This window comes from Erpetoichthys calabaricus, chromosome 8 (genome assembly GCF_900747795.2).
Source record: "Erpetoichthys calabaricus chromosome 8, fErpCal1.3, whole genome shotgun sequence".
In the NCBI taxonomy this organism is placed as follows: Eukaryota; Metazoa; Chordata; class Cladistia; order Polypteriformes; family Polypteridae; genus Erpetoichthys; species Erpetoichthys calabaricus.
In genome coordinates this window covers 135,452,832-135,469,977 of record NC_041401.2, presented here as the reverse complement: position 1 = coordinate 135,469,977, position 17,146 = coordinate 135,452,832, and the positions used below count along the sequence as shown (strand labels likewise).

At 38.7% G+C, this 17,146-nt stretch overlaps 1 protein-coding gene across 2 annotated transcripts in view; it reads left to right on the top strand.

Moving 5' to 3' along the window:
- LOC114656090 (ATP-dependent 6-phosphofructokinase, liver type-like) overlaps positions 1-17,146 on the top strand; it is an 88,884-nt gene that overhangs the window by 15,946 nt on the left and 55,792 nt on the right. For both annotated transcript variants that reach the window (XR_007935698.1, XM_051931373.1), the window contains exons 2-3: positions 10,990-11,063; positions 12,571-12,648. Coding sequence is in view for 1 of the 2 variants with exons in the window: in XM_051931373.1 (XP_051787333.1) it covers positions 10,990-11,063; positions 12,571-12,648 (152 nt within the window). In the remaining variant the exon portion in view is untranslated. The remainder of the gene's footprint in view (positions 1-10,989; positions 11,064-12,570; positions 12,649-17,146) is intronic.

The window sequence follows — 17,146 nt, the reverse complement described above, 5'->3', positions numbered from 1 at the left end:
TAGACTGGCTAAGAATAACCTATTCCACTGTCATGAGAATTGTACATTGTACAAAAAGACATTTTAATGTGCACACAAGTATTAATACAGGTTTGCATGGCCCCATAAAGTGATAGTTTTCAAGTGGAAGGAATCACATTACATGACAGTTGCAGTCAAAATATAGAACCTTTTTATTGAACAAATTTTGCAAACAACTTAAACTAAAATTTTGAGAACATATTTTCAACCATCCAAAGAGGCATTTAGACTTAGTAAAATATCCAGAGGTGCTTGTCAAAAGTTGTATTGCACTGAACATGTCTTAGAAAAGGAATAAATAGTAAATATTTTTTGTAAACCAACTACACTTTGTTAATGTTAACAATCTCTCTCCACTGACATATTAAAGTGATTTTTCAACAACTTTACCATCATTAAACTGCATAATATTTAAACTAATAAATAATAACAATACAATAAATAATAGTGCAACTTCCAGTAATAATACTATTAGTTCCAAGACTTCAAAGCCCAGGTGCATTACACAGTATTTACCAAATAAAAATAAAATAAAATAAAACAAGTGCAACTTGGTGATGACATCTTTACCAACTGATCCATCGTTAAGGCAAACTGCATTAATATGGACCTTGCTTCAAGCTAAGCTATATACATAAATAATAAAACTGCAACTTGCATTTATAATGCTATTTGTGGTATAGCCCTACAGAAGTGTATTAGGGCCACAGTGAAGAAAAAACAAAAAAAAAACTATATGTCGAGATTAAAGTCGACATTTCCATTTTATTCTCATAGTTTATCATTAAAGTAGAATGTCGTAAACTAAACTTCATCTTAAAATTAATGTTTAATTTACTAGATTTTCTCAAACCCCGTCATAAGTTAATGTAGCACATTAAATGCTTTGTATTAAGTGTTCCCCAACCCAGTTGTTAATTGCTACATGCTTCTTAAACTGACTTCCTCTGCACGAAGAGGAGGCTCAGGCAGCGATCGCCGCACAGAATACTTTCACTTTATGATATTCCTGCTCTCTGAAAATTTAGAATGCTAAGATAAATACTTGATATCATTTTCATGATGAAATGCATTAAAGCAGGTATTAAACATGCACGGTAGTGTGGCGGTAGTGCAGCTCCCTCACAGTAAGGGTTCCCCTGGTGTACGTTCAGTGTAGTGAACTTTATGGCAGGTGTGACGAGGCTCCAAAAAACTGGATGTATGAATGGGTATCGCACAGGTTTAACGTAAATATTATGTAAATGTTGGGTTTGTGATCTGGTGGTCGGAGACATGAACACAGAATTCAATGGATGTTCTCCTGTTCTTTATTGTTTTTATTCAATGTTCTTACCAAAGTACCAAACCCCCAGTTCCTTTCCTATCCTTTTTCTTTCTCCACATAGCCAATCACCACACAATAAATGTCTTTGTGAAATTTAAACTAGTTATAAACTTAGACCTCGGAGTGTTCAGAACATCTTCGTTATACATGTTTAATTATGCCATCCATTCAGAGTTGCGCCCATTCCAGTACGCATTGTGTGCGAGGCAGGAGCAAATCCTGAACGGGGCGCCAGCACATCTCAGGGTGAATGAGAGCAACACATACACTAGCAGGGTAAATATAGCATAACAAAACCCCACATCCTACATGACTTTGAAAGGAAACTGAAGCACAGCGAGTAAACCCCCCAGAAAAACATGCAAATTCAAGGTAGGGAACACCTGGGACCCCCTTGCTGCGAGGCAGCAGTGCAACCTCCATGCCACAGTGCTCCCACATGATTAATACATGCATTAATGCATTTCGTCATGAAAATGATATCAAGTATTTATCTTAGCATTCTAAATGTTCAGGGAGCAGGAATATCATGAAATTAATGTATTCTGTGTGGTGATCACTGCCTGCGCCTCCTCTTAGTGCAAGAGGAAATCCGTTTAAGAAGCACATAGAGATTAATATGGCTCGGGGAACACTTAACACAAAGTATTTAATGTGCTACATAACATGATAGGGTTTGAGAAAATATAGTAAATTAAATATTCATTTTAAGATGAAGTTTAGTTTATGATGTTCTACTTTAATGACAAATTACGAGCGTAGGATCAACATGTCGACTTTAATCTCGACATAAACGGTGAGAATAAAGTAGAAATGTCGAGAATAAAGTCAACATGTCGACTTTATTCTTTTCATAAGCATCGAGATTAAAGTGAAAATGTCAAGAATAAATTCCACATGTTGTCACACTATTACACAGTACCCAGGTACATTACACATAAAAAATAAAACAAGTACAACTTGGCTTGCAGTATTATCCAGTAGTATAGAAACAGTATTCACTAATTTGAACATAATGGTCCACATCCGACCTTTTACAACCAAAGTATCTCCAGACAACAGACATGGCTCCTTTTTTCAGCAAAAGTTCTTCTGTGTCATCATGTTCATCTTTATTGTCTGCTTCAGCCGATAATACCTCCACTAACGCATGTACTCCGTTGCATGTGTGCTTAGCGGTGCAGCAGTAAAAAGGTCCCCACTTAAACAGTTTCCCGCTGCACCACGTTCCGAATGTTGTTTAGGCTATTTAAACCGGTGTTGTGGTATAAGAAAAATCCATATCATAACAAAAATAAAAAACGTTTTTTGGTATGAACCGGTATACCGCCCAGCACTAATCGGCACTTAAAGATTTAAATATATGTGAATATTCCATCTGTTCAGTTCTTTTCACTTGATTACACACTATGCACATGCTTAACTTTTTCCTTACTGTTTCTAGAACCAGACCATGTGCTTGCACAATGTTGCACCAACAGCAGTGGGAATGTTCTTTTTTTTTTTTTTGATTGGTGGGAATAAGCTTCAATCAATACCATATTTTCTCTGCAAAGTGCTTCTTTGAAAACTCTTAAAAAGCTGGAAAAAGATTGAAAACCACATGAAAAATGCTTGTAAAATGCATTAAAAAGCCTGAAATATGGCAAACAAATCCTGGAGATTTACAATAAATGGTCCCCTTGGCATTGATCTTCTAAATATACAGTATGTCATGGCACCAATGTGGCTTTTTCACTTAGTGGCATGAATTTGGAAACTAGCTGTTTTTGCAATTCCCTCTCAAAAAAGTAAGCACTGGAGTTATGGAATTGAATGGAAAGCTCTTTAGCTTTAAAGGTATTGTGTTCCACGACCATCACTGGTCTTCTTTTGAAAGCATTAGCAGCTACTTGAGCTTAGCTGGATAAGCGATTGCTTTTGCTCTGTGGTGAATGATGAAGAAGTGCAGAATCCTCAGTTTTGATCCTATTAAGGGAACATCTCAGAATCACTGAATCAGCTCGCATCATTTTCATATTGAAGTTTTCAAGTGTACCTTTACCTTTGGAACTAAAGTGTCTGCTTGGCATACTCAGGATCTCACATTGATCAAATTTTATTCCATTAGTGATTTCACATTTGTAAAAAAAAGAGTCTTACAGTCTCTTTCATCCATCCAGCTACCTTCCCTAAGTCGAAAACCTCACTATGTCGAATTACTTGTTAGTCCCCGGCCGAATTCCCATAAGACCAATGTATTTTAGATCTCCTCAACTTGAAAAGTTTTCGGCTCCCAACCTCCGTTAGTCAAATTTTCTATGGACTTTGGGTTATTATTCTGAGGCTACATTTCAGAACACGTGGTCTGGAAAACCAAGAAAAGGGATGCAAAGTCTTATCTTAATGCATTCCACAAGGGATTAAGCGACTCTCTGAGGGTAGGACGTCTATTTTGAGACCAAAAATGTCAGAAAACTAAAGGGAGTGGCTGGAATAATCCACGTCCCTTCGGTGCTCCATGAGTCATAACCAACCGGGTGGCGTCTGGAATTTCCAAATTGCCTCAAGAAAGACATTTTTAACCCATTTTCCCTTCATCTTTGTCAGTCTCTTGTCGGGAGGAGCCTTGAATAGTGTTTGTGTCTGTGTGATTCTCCATAGTCTCCCGTACGTTACGTGCCCCGAAAAAGGCAACTGGTAAGCATAAGCTTAAAACGTTGTCAATCGCGGAAAAAGTTACCATCATCCGAGCCGTTGAAAAGGGCGACAAGAAGAAAGTGGAAATTGCAAAGCAATTTGGCATTCCCACAAGTACACTCTCCACTTTTCTGAAAGAAAAAGAAAAGATTTTGAAACTGTACAGTGAGAAGTCATGTGGCCATCAGAAGAGGATGTGGGAATGCGAGTGTCCCGTCATTGAACAATGCGTTTTGAAGTCGTTTGTGCAAGCGAGGGATAGGAACGTTTCTATTGACGGGAAGCTTTTGCAAGCAAAAGCAGAAGAATTTGCCAAAGAGTTGGGCCATTCAGAATTTAAAGCCAGCAATGGTTGGCTGGACAAATTCAAGAAAAGACACGGAATTGTGTTTAATAGGCTATGTGGCGAAAGTGCGCAAGTGCCAGAAGAAGATTGCAGTCACTGGATACAGAAACTGCCAGAAATTGTTCAAGATTACAGTCCTGATGACGTCTTCAATGCAGACAAAACTGGTTTATTCTTCAAATGCACTCCAGACAAAACAATGACTTTCAAAGGTGAACCTTGCCATGGCGGAAAGAAAAGTAAGGAGTGTGTGACTCTTGTTTTGGGCGCAAACATGAGTGGGTTAGAAAAATTGCCCGCATTGTTGATTGGGAAATCATTGAAACCTAGATGCTTCAAAAATGTGAAATCGCTACCTATGCATTACGAGGCCAATAAGAAAGCTTGGATGACATCAGAGCTTTTCTCCAAGTGGCTGAAGAAAGTGGATGCAGTGATGGTCCGGAAGAAAAGAAGAATCATTCTTTTCATCGACAGTTGCACAGCACATAACCATATCCCTGTCATGAAAGCTGTGACAATCAAGTTTTTGCCGCTGAACACGACATCTAAGCTTCAACCTCTCGACCAGGGCATCATTAACAATTTCAAGTTGCGATACCGCAAACTCGTTGTGAGAAAATTACTGTGGGTTATCGAAGATAAACGGCCACTAGGAATTGACCTGCTAGAAGCGATGCGAATGGCCCGGAGAGCTTGGGATGAAGTTACGGAGGAAACAATCAAGAATTGCTTCAAAAAAGCAAGTTTTGGACAGCAAACCGTTGGCGATTCAGAGGAGCACTTGGAGGGAATGTCAATGGAAACAGATGATGCACTTGCAAGTCCCGAAGAATGGTCCACGGTTCTGACAGCTACTGACGCCAATAAGGAAGTGTCCTTTCAAGATTTTCTCGAAGTTGACAGTGCGGTGAATGTTTGTGGAGAACTAATAGATGCTGACATTATTGCTGAGGTGGCAAATGAGGAACAAAAGGAAAATGAGAGTGGGGATGAGGAAGAATACGGCAACAATGTCGATACTCAGCCTGTCCCAAGCCGAAAAGAAGCAAGGCAGGCTATTGACATACTGCGCAGATTCCTGGAATCTATGCCAGATCTTGAGGAAAATGTGTTTTGGTCCATTGATGAGATTGTCGCGCGAGATGCATCGGCACATCGACGCCAAATGAAGTTAAGACTTTTTTCTCTAAAGATAACCATTGCACTGTTCGATAGTACATACTGTAGATGCATGTACCGGTATGTAGCCTACATGTCATACGTATAAAACGACAATATAATAAACGGTTATATAATAATTAAGCCGGAAAAATAATGTCCTTGATTAACCTGCGCCTATTACGCCGTTTTCCCTAACTCAAAAACTCCATAAGTCGAATTTTTTTTCGGGTCCCTTTAAGTTCGATTTAGCGAGGTCCGACTGTAATAGGCAAACTGTTTTACAATCTCATGCAAATATTTAAGGTTATTGCAGGAAAATTGTGTGTTTTGGCCCAGATTTCCACAACTCTCTTTGTATTTAGATGTATTTAGTGGTTTTGGACTTGAAGGTTCAGAGCTTTTCCTTTAAATGAAAGCTCTTTGCTTTAACTTGTTTTTACTGACCCTAATTGTTTTTATTTAGTTGTTGGAGCATGTAATAACTATAGCTATAAATATCCTACCAACTACACAAAAATATTACATTTCAAGTTAGGTTCATCTCACATGATGCTTGGTTTGGATTGTGACAGGCAGCATCAGCCATTACCTGGCCTGGACTCCAGCCGGATGGAAGGACCGAGGAAGAGGGCATCTGCGAGGCACTACCTCCCGGAACGCTAGATGGCAGCCCTCCTGGGTGGCTCTGGCACCACAGATTCCTGCCAGGGGGAGCTGCAGAGCCCTACAGTGGACTCCCACCACACCTGGCAGTGATTCCAGGTAATGCTGATGAGCCACCTGGAGGACTCCCAGGAGCTGAATAAAAACAGCTGACTTACTCCATTCGGAGAGCCAGAGCCAGAGTCGGGAGGAGGTGGACGAAGCTTGTGAGGGAAAGGAGTGGGTGCGGAGAAAAGAAAGAGAAAGATAAGAAAGGAAAAGGACTGAGCTTTGGTGTTGTGGACATTGTACTCTTGTGGGGAGCAAAGAAAGCACTTCTCCACCTGTACTGTGATGCTGCCACTGCTTGTTTTGTGGCAGGGAATGTGTTCACAGGATGATACATGGCATTATGCACTCGGGTGAAACGAGCCAGTACCGGTTTCATCAGACTGTCTATGGGTTCTAATGTTGTTTTTTCCCCTTCCTTCCTCATACAAATGGTTCTGAAGCTGTCAGACAATTGTCATTAAATGTACACTTTCTCCCTTTTCAACTGTGTAAACCTGCAATTCCTTTACATCTACTGTACATTTCACAAGTCCTTTTCCTCTGTCAACCCATGTCTTAGCTGTAGGTTTCAGTTTTGTCTCAACCTGGTTTGGCTGACACCTTTATTTTCCACTTAATGTCCCATTAATTATCTTTGTGTAAGGGCAGCAACATAATAATGGCACATAATGGCTTACAACAAAGATAAAGGGGATGAAGTCATCTAAAGGTAACATACTTATGGTGTTGTTTATGGGTAAATGATCACAGATTTTATGTTTGAAAGTGTGGAAAAATGTGAGGAGCAAAATGATTGCAGTCTGTGTTATTGTACTCATTGAGTGTATGGGATTGTTGACTGAGTTGATATTTTCAGAGATCACTCTTTGTACTACTGTAAATGAAAAAATACAGACAACAAAAGTTACAGTTAAGAATATCAAAAATAGCATTTGGCAAAGGAGTTGGCAACTGACAAATAGGACGTTTGTGTGTAGAGTGTTAAAAGTAATGCTTCTGGGATTCAACTAACACCTGCTGTACTCCTCAGAAATCTCAACCCTCGGCCTAGATTGAGCAGACTGTCTCTAGGTACAATGCGGCTGGCGGTTTGTGCTGTAGTCTGCAGCTGTCGTATGGCTACTCCATTTCTTTTTTTTTATTGGGCATTTGTCTGTCTGAGAATTGTGTCCCCCCTCCCAATGGCAGGTGTTCTTTAACTACCCTTTCCTGGATTTGCTCCAAATGCTCCTTTGTCTTTAAAGGGTATTTTTAACAGTGCTAATTAACAGCAGGGACTCCTGGAGACGGGCACTCTAACTTGAAGTCACAGCTAAACTCCATCCAAGTAGAGGACTGCTAAAGACACTTAGCTGCACCAGGGGCCAATCACAACAAATGGGATGTATAAGTGGAAAAGCATTTTTTTCTTTAGTTTATGTGGATGTACAGCATTTTGTTTTTACTTTAACTTTGTAGGGCATTAAAACAGAAAAGTATTGACTAGTGCTACAGCCTTACAGGCACATGAAGCAAGGTCCAAATCCAGTTCTGGTCACTATCTACAGTACATAGACTTTGCATGTCATCACTGTGTACTAAAGGCAGTGCCTTCTTTTGGTACTTTTTTTATTGTTATATCCCAAAACCAAATAGATTGTATTAGAACTGGCAATTGAAAATTGGTTTAATATGATCAAGTGTTGCGAGTGTGCACATGAGACTGCTCAGTAATGGACTGGCCACCACATCCAGTGTTGATTCCTGCCTTGTGCCCCATACATCCAGGATGTTGTATGGATATTGAACATATAGTATCAGATATCAAAGAAATGCATTAGACGTTGACATTGTGACACAGTAACATTTGACAAATGGCAAGGAAGAATGAATTCTTTTCATAGCTACTACAATGACATTACAAAGAGCACTCCAAAATATTTTATTTATTTATTTTTTTACTGATTTGCAATACAATTAGCAATCAAAGTGATTCTTACCTTTTAAAATGAGAATTTTGACTGGAATTGAATGGAAAATTACCAGTCACATTACTTTTAATGTATTTGTAACTGATATCTTCCCCAATGTATTTGCTTTTTAGCAATTTGCTGCTTTTTCTTTTTTTCAGTTTATACACAATGTCAAGTAATACCAGTAGTAAATGAGAAAACATTTTAATACATTCATGAAGGCTTTTAGCTCCATATGTCTGTACGAATCTGGTGTGAACCAGTTCATGTGGGTTACTGCCTTGTTTTATATGCAAGGTGAGTGTGCAGTTGGGAAGCAACCCCCTTCAGTGCCTGCCTCTGCTGACCCTTCAAATTGCAAAGGCGATGGAGTGTGTTGCTGAGCAACAAATGATTAGTGAAACACCAGGACTGCAAGCAACCTGACCTCATTTTGTTTCTCTTTCTGCAAGTCTAGTATACAGATCCAGAATTTTTTAAATTTCTTCTGCTGTTCTACAACTGACATCTGTTTTAATACTGCAGAATTACGGAGCAATGCTCTTTAATCCAGTCATCCACTGTTAATCCTCAAATGCTAAATTTTATGTAGCTTAAATGCTTGTAGATGTTTGTGTAACACTGAGAGTTTTTTTTTTTTTTTTTAAATGTAATTTTTTTTTTTTATTGGATCAAAAAAAAATAATTATCTCTCTATTATAAAAGAAAATCTTTAGACGAGACTTTTTCAAAGAGATTTTTTCAAGCCCCACGTGACAAGGCTATTACCAAGAGATTTTTTAAAGTCCTGCCCTCCTCTCATCCATTTCAGGTTAACGGCCCACACCCACGGTACTCTCACCTCTCATTCGTGTGTATGCTTTTGTCAGCCACACTTCCCGCGCTCTCCGCTCTTTACATTTTCCTCATTTTAAGTAGTTTATGAAAAGTCCTCAGTTTCATCCTTTACAAAAGCTTTTGTGGACAGTATTTTTATATATACATTCTATTTGTTTCATTTGTTGAAGTCCTTTTCTGGACAGTAATTTTATATTTTCTAGATGACACGTCAACGACTAAGCGAAGAAGAAACATCAGCGTGTCGAAAAGAGGCCCAAAAATGTTGGAGAGAAAAGAATTCAAAAAAGAACAATAAAAATCTTAATTGCAAATTTAGAAAATAAAGAAAGTAATGATCAAATGGAATTGAAAACCTAGAAAGGTCCAAGGTGGGGTTGAAAATAAAAGACAAAAGTAGAAGACAAAGTAGAACGTCGTAATGTGTTTCAAAAACGATGGTGTGATACACACGCAGAGCTAGTTACAGATTATGAAAGTAGTAAAATTCGAAAGTCTCAAAAACCTGATAATAAAGATCACATTAGCGCTAGAAAATGGAAATTATTACTCAGTGAAATAACGGAACAGCGAAAAGAGATTCAATGTATGGACATGGGTAATATGGCACAAGTATGTAGATATTGTTCGGCTTTAAAGTTTAAGTTGGAGACTTGTAGATCGTCTAATTTGCGTTTCCATCAAGGACAAGTAGCGTTTCTTCAGAGTGAAGAGGTGTATCCACGAGAATTAAAAGATTTGTTGTTTGATGAAAATGAAATCCACAAAAACTACAGGCAAAATATCCGGATGTACAATAATCTGTTCGCAATCGCATCATTCAATGCTCAAGACGTATATCTACATGATTCTGGACCATACGCATCTTTGGTCCAAGATGTTCAGATTTGAAATTAGAGGCCTGTTTTAATAATGTGAGAGTTTAAAAAGACCCCGACACCTGCTTCTTGCCTGTTTAGGTATGTTGTATCTTTTTGTGAGTTTCTTTCATACTCCCAAAGAAGAAGAGCAAAGTACTTTAAATATTTTTCTAGGTGTTGGTCTTTAGCACAAGAAAGAAAATATAAACTAATATGAAACCCATTGAAAGAAGTAGTAATTTGATATGCAGATAATAGGAAAGGAATAAACAAATGTTTACATTGTGAACTACTGAAATAATTGATTAAAGTGCTCAAATTTTATTTTCCTGTGACTTTATAGTTATAGGAAGAAGTAGGGTATGTATGCATAAGGAGTGAAAGATGGGGTTTGACAAGGGTTGGATTTTATTAAAAAGTGGCAGGTTGTATAGTTAGCCTACAGTCTATTAAAATGTACAGTATATCATTAACTGAAATGAAAAGGGCTTGGTACTTTTGAGACACAAGTGGCACACTTCCTTTTTAAATGTAAGTGCCATCCACTGTTTTCTGAATACTACTATTTCCATTTAGAATCGGGAGAACCCATCCTAGCAGCATCAGGACCAAGGAGGTACCTAAGGAGAAAGTGGTGTTGCCACTCTGTGTAGCATTCATGTTTTTGAGATGTGTGAAGATACTGGAGCACTCTTGGGTGGGGGGGGGGGGGGTATTTGGGAGTGTTTAGGGAATGCCATATGAAGTTGGGAATAACAAGCAAACTCACACACAAATGAAGTTTGTTAAAACAGTTTCCCTGCTTCATTGTGTTCCTGTATTGTTTCCTAAGATGCATATTTCATTCAGTCCAGTATCCTTTTTTTTTTTTTTTTTTTTTTTTTACATTTTGTGAAACTTTGCTTCTGCTTTAGTCATTTAGTCAAATGAAATATTCTCTAATGAACTTTTTTTTTTTTACATTTACTGTCTAATTTTTAATAGAGTTGTCTTTAAAGAAGCATGCATCCATGTTATGATTTAAAAGTGAGTATAGTATTGTAAATGGGTTATAATTTTTAACTTTAAAAATGTTTTAAATTCTTCCAGGTATGAATGCTGCAGTTCGAGCAGTCACCCGTATGGGAATATATGTTGGAGCCAAGGTGTATTTAATTTATGAGGTAGGTATATTTAAGAATTGATTGTAGATGCAACATTCATTTTATAATGTGGGCTTTATCCTACTTTCTGAATATTTTCTGCATATCCTGGAACGATCATAATGTGCTGAAACTCTCTAGTATGGTCTGGAGATCTCGTTATAAGAAAAAAGATTAACAGAGGTATTCCAGAGATCCTCAGATTCATTTCTTAACCTACTTTAGACTTGGCAAAAACCTTGATCCAAGGGAAATATAAAAATGAAGAAGAATCTATGTCTAAACGCTAATGTGATCCAGTCACAGCAGTTCCAGGGAAAATAGAAGACAACAGACAAGTGAGACATCCATCAAGACATTGAGGGGGCCTCATAATACAGAGAAAGGATGTGCACTAAAAACCAAAGAAGGAAAAATACTTTTAAGACGACTTTTTTGTATAAGCTAAAACCAGGTAAAACTCCTTTGCTGTGTTGCAGAGGGGCCAGACGTATGTGTGTTTTAAAAGGACTATATTTTTATCTCTTTCCTTTTGTTTTTAAAATATGAAATTTGATTATAAACCAGGTAAAATCTGTTGCATCGAGTTATGCTTGTTTGCACCCATGGGGCCCTGGCCTCATGAAGATGATTTGTGAAATGGCACCTTTCTGGACTGGACACTGTAATGTCTGTGTTACTTTTGGTAAGTGATGTTATTAGCATCAGTGGATTCAAAGTTTATTTGGTGATCATTTTGTGCAGCGTACTTCATACAGATTCACTTTGTAATTCCAGTTTGTCTGTGCCTTGTACTGTGTATGAGTCTACCTATGACTGTTCAGGGAAAAGAAAATCAAAATTAAAAGACTGTAGCATAACACAACAGGCTAATTAGATTACAGACTGACCATAAAGAGGTACTATAGTCTAAAGCAGTGTTTCCAAAAATGTTTAGAATTGTCCATGACATCCTGGTCAATGAAAGCAACCTTCATTTTGCACATCTGTCCACATGTAGAGGAGATACTCTGTCAACTGCAAAATAAATGAATGTTTCTGTTTTCTATAATAGCATGTGACTCAAGTATGTAGTGTAAAGCCAAATTTCCTTCAGCAAATAGAAAAAAAAAAACATATGAAAATGCTTTCCTGTGTTTAAGGTTTTTTGTCAATTTGTTTTGAGGATTTTCAGGAAGTTTACTGTGGTTTACTGTTTACTGTTGGCTAAGAGTACTGGTGGCGGTCGTTGTTAACCCGGGGCTCGACCGATCCGGTATGGAAATTTGTATTGTTGTCCGCATATTGATTTAGCAAAATTTTACACTTCCTGACGTAACCCTCCCCATTTATCCGGGCTTGGGACCGGCACAAAGAAACACACTGGTTTGTGCATCTCCTGTGGCTGGGTTACTGTGGTTTATCTCCAGATGCTACAATTTGTATTGCGTTTCTAAAATGGCTTGCTGTAAAGGATCTCTGTTTACCTTGTAGTTATTTCCTTGATTGATGTCCTTGTAGGTAAGCTAAGGCCTTTCTTGTTTTGCAGGGTTATCAAGGGCTGGTTGATGGGGGTGATAACATTAAACTGGCAAACTGGCTGAGTGTTTCCAACATCATCCAGCTGGTAAGTTGTTTTTCAGATGCGTATGACGATCATTACATCTCCTTGTGATCTCACAAAGAACACTTACTTGAATATTGAGTAACCCCTTTTGTTAATGAAATATGTAATTCTGTGTGTAAAATTCTTTCATTAACTGATATACAAGCATTTCAGGTATTGGAATTAGGCTGACTTTTATTGGTTTCTTTTTGTTGATTTATTGGTGTAATTCAACACAAAAAATCTTTTGTAAAATCTTTTACACCACTTTTATAGTGGCAAAAATGTAATATTTACTGTTATGCAGTTTACCTTTATTGTTTATGCCATTAAAAAGTTAAGTATTTTGCACTGTATACAGTGTATGTTTGTGTGTGTGTATAGGAACATCTCAAAGAGTTAGTAGGTGTCCAGGGTGGGATTACTGGCATGAAGACTTGTGCAGACTTCTTCTATGTAGTAGTGACAGGGAGTAGCACTGAGCTGATGCGCAGTTCTTTTGGTACTTTCAGGTGCCTCAGTAGCATCCTTGTCATCAAGATCACAACCCATGTCCTTTTCTTCTTCACTACTTTGTTTTTATAAAAGACCTTTCAAAATACCCTTCAAGTGCTATTTTTGTATCTTTCCTTTTCTGTCTCCTTTTTTGTCTTTCGCCCATTTGTCCCCTATCTCTGCTGCTGTTGCCATTGTTTCAGTGTTTTTGTTTTCCAGGTTAGTTTTTTTTTTTTGTTCTTTATTTTGCCTTATACAATTTGTTGTATTAGGAATTTGTTAGTTTTCGCATACCCCTTGCGGTCAGAGTGCAGAGTCAGCCATTGTACATCACCCCTGGAGCAATTGCAGGTTAAGGACCTTGCCCAGCAGAGTAGGATACCCCTTTGGCAGTAATAGTGATTCGAACCAGCAACCTTTCGGATACCAGTGCATATCTTTAGCCTCAAAGCCATGCCATGTTCCACAGTCACTTTTAGCTTACAACTGATGATGTAAGTAGTGTGGTATGGATGCGCTTCCAGTTTTAAATAATGTGTCTGATATCCCCTAATTTTAGATTTCATCTGTCTGAAGCAGGATCAGTCTTGTTTATGCCTCTTCAAGGCAGATGTGTGAACATTCTCTGCTTTGCCTGAAAATCAATCCATTGTGAGCCACAATTTGAGGAAATGGAAAATCATCACAAGGTTAAAATCTGTCCATAAATATCTTTCGGTACTGTGTGACTCTCTGGAAGGGTGTAGTTCACGCTGAGTCAATTTCAAACACACAAATATATGCATAATACCACAGGCAGGAGAACCAGTCAAAAAATAAAAATAATGTGATCTAAGCTTTTATGAACATAAAGCACAGAATTAGTTTAATTTACAAATAATATGGTCACCAGCTGCCCTGCAACCCCAGATGAGCAGGATTGGAAGATAATAGATGGCACAGTGGTTCAGGCTGCTGCCTCATGGATCTAATGTTCTGAGTTTGACTGGTCCTTGTCTGTAAAGTCTTTCCGGACTCTCCCTGAGTCTCCATTGGTTTTCCTCTCACGTTCTGAAACACGAGTGTGTCAATTTAATTGGCGAGTCTAAATTGGCCCTTTGTAATTGTGGAGTGTAAAATGGTTTTCTGTTCCTTTTTTTATTCTTCCCCATTATTATTTATTTAGGAAGTATTTTATTTTGACACTATGGCCTTCTTCATTATTCATGGGTTTGTGGACATTTTGTTAACAAAAGAATTTTTTAACCACTTGTAAACAATAGAGACCTTACATGTTATAACAAACTCTGGTCTATTAGCTTCAGAGAAGATGCATCTTGTATAAAGCACATTTGTGAACTGTGCTTGAATTGTGGCATGATATTTCTCCTTTCAAAAATGATTGGTACCATGTACTGGACTTTTATGACCCATAAATATGTGGTGTTAGGGTAGAACAAGCTGCCCTTTAGCAGATGAAAATCATTATGTAAATAAAAATCAGAATGCAGCATAAATACAGTGACCAAGAAAACAATCTGACATCATAGTAAAACTTGTAAGATTACAAGGTAAAAAATACAAAATAAATAAATAATATGCACCCAGATTAGCCCATTTAGTGTTGCTATATTTGTGAGTGGACACTTTAATTTTCTATTGCCCAGTGTATTCTGCCTTGAAGCCAGCTCTGTTTGTCTAAGATGCAGGTCTCATGATCCTGAAATGGATTAAGTGGGTTTTTACATTTCCAATTTAAAAGCTTTGCTGAAATAAACTGGAAGCTTCAGATAATGCTCCAGGTAAAAAAAAAAAAAATGACCACTTCTGTATAACCCAGATCTCCCAGATAAAAAAAAGGTCTGTATTCACACCCTTAATATTGCATTATGGCATCAGCATAGTTGTGTTGTGCAATTAGTTCTCCTTATTGCCATATTATAAAATTTAGACTCCCTGTTGGGGGTTAGATTGGACAGTATAGACATCATGTGAAAGGAGAAATGCTGACAGCTCCCAACTGAAAAAAAACATATAGGTAGATACAATGGAAAGGTCAATATCTACTAACTATTAGCAAAAGGATAAGCTGTAGCAATTTTTTTACAATAAAGAGGATATAGCAGTGACATACTGTTGAGTAAACTGGAATGATTTACATCAGGATGAAACAAAAAATGTTGATTAAAAAAATCCAAAAACAAAAATCTATATGACATGAAAAGGAACAGACTTGACACACATAAAAAGGTTTGGGGCAGCCACCTGTATAATAATCCTGGCTGCAAATGGTTTTTTGAATAATACAGAGCTGTTGATAGCACTGAGTCCAAGATAGAACTGATGAGGGTTGGGAAAAATGGCGGCTTTAAGTGATCAGACCGGAAGTGATGTAGGGTAACTGGAAGTGATGTCCTTCTGACATCACTCTGTGTGCCGGGACCGGAAGTGACATTCTTCTGGGCGCTGGAACCGGAAGTGTCATTACTGACTCGGTAGGTACTGATAGGTTTTCCCGCGGCTGGTCTGTAAAGAGAACAGGACAAGGTTTAGTGCACCCCGCCCTCCCCTGGCCTGGCGTGGAATTACAGTTCATCCAGAAAGTATTCACAGCGCATCACTTTTTCCACATTTTTATGTTACAGCCTTATTCCAAAATGGATTTCCCTCAGAATTCTACACACAACACCCCATAATGACAATGTGAAAAAAGTTTACTTGAGGTTTTTGCAAATTTATTAAAAATAAAAAGACTTAGAAATCACATGTACTTTAGTATTCACAGCCATTGCTCAATACTTTGTCGATGCACCTTTGGCAGCAATTACAGCCACGAGTCTTTTTGAATATGATGCCACAAGCTTGGCACACCTATCCTTGGCCAGTTTCGCCCATTCCTCTTTGCAGCACCTCTCAAGCTCCATCAGGTTGGATGGGAAGCGTCGGTGCACAGCCATTTTAAGATCTCTCCAGACATGTTCAATCGGATTCAAGTCTGGGCTCTGGCTGGGCCACTCAAGGACATTCACAGAGTTGTCCTGAAGCCACTCCTTTGATATCTTGGCTATGTGCTTAAGGTCGTTGTCCTGCTGAAAGATGAACCGTCGCCGCAGTCTGAGGTCAAGAGCGCTCTGGAGCAGGTTTTCATCCAGGATGTCTCTGTACATTGCTGCAGTCATCTTTCCCTTTATCCTGACTAGTCTCCCAGTTCCTGCCGCTGAAAAACATCCCCACAGCATGATGCTGCCACCACCATGCTTCACTGTGGGGATGGTATTGGCCTGGTGATGAGCAGTGCCTGGTTTCCTCTAAACGTGACACCTAAGAGTTCAATCTTTGTCACATCAGACCAGAGAATTTTCTTTCTCATGGTCTGAGCGTCCTTCAGGTGCCTTTTGATAAACTCCAGGCGGGCTGCCATGTGCCTTTTACTAAGGAGTGGCTTACGTCTGGCCACTCTACCATACAGGCCTGATTGGTGGGTTGCTGCAGAGATGGTTGTCCTTCTGGAAGGTTCTCCTCTCTCCACAGAGGACCTGTGGAGCTCTGACAGAGTGACTGTCGGGTTCTTGGTCACCTCCCTGACTTAAGGCCCTTCTCCCCCAATCGCTCAATTTAGATGGCCGGCCAGCTCTAGGAAGAATCCTGGTGGTTTCGAACTTATTCCACTTACAGATGATGGAGGCCACTGTGCTCATTGGGACCTTCAAAGCAGTAGAAATTTGTCTGTAACCTTCCCCAGATTTGTGCCTCGAGACAATCCTGTCTCGGAGGTCTACAGACAATTCCTTTGACTTCATGCTTGGTTTGTGCTCTGACATGAACTGTCAACTGTGGGACCTTATATAGACAGGAGTGTGCCTTTCCAAATCATGTCCAATCAACTGAATTTACCAGAGGTGGACTCCAATTAAGCTGCAGAAACATGTCAAGGATGATCAGGGGAAACAGGATGCACCTGAGCTCAATTTTGAGCTTCATGGCAAAGGCTGTGAATACTTATGTACATGTGCTTTCTCAATTTTTTTTTATTTTTAATAAATTT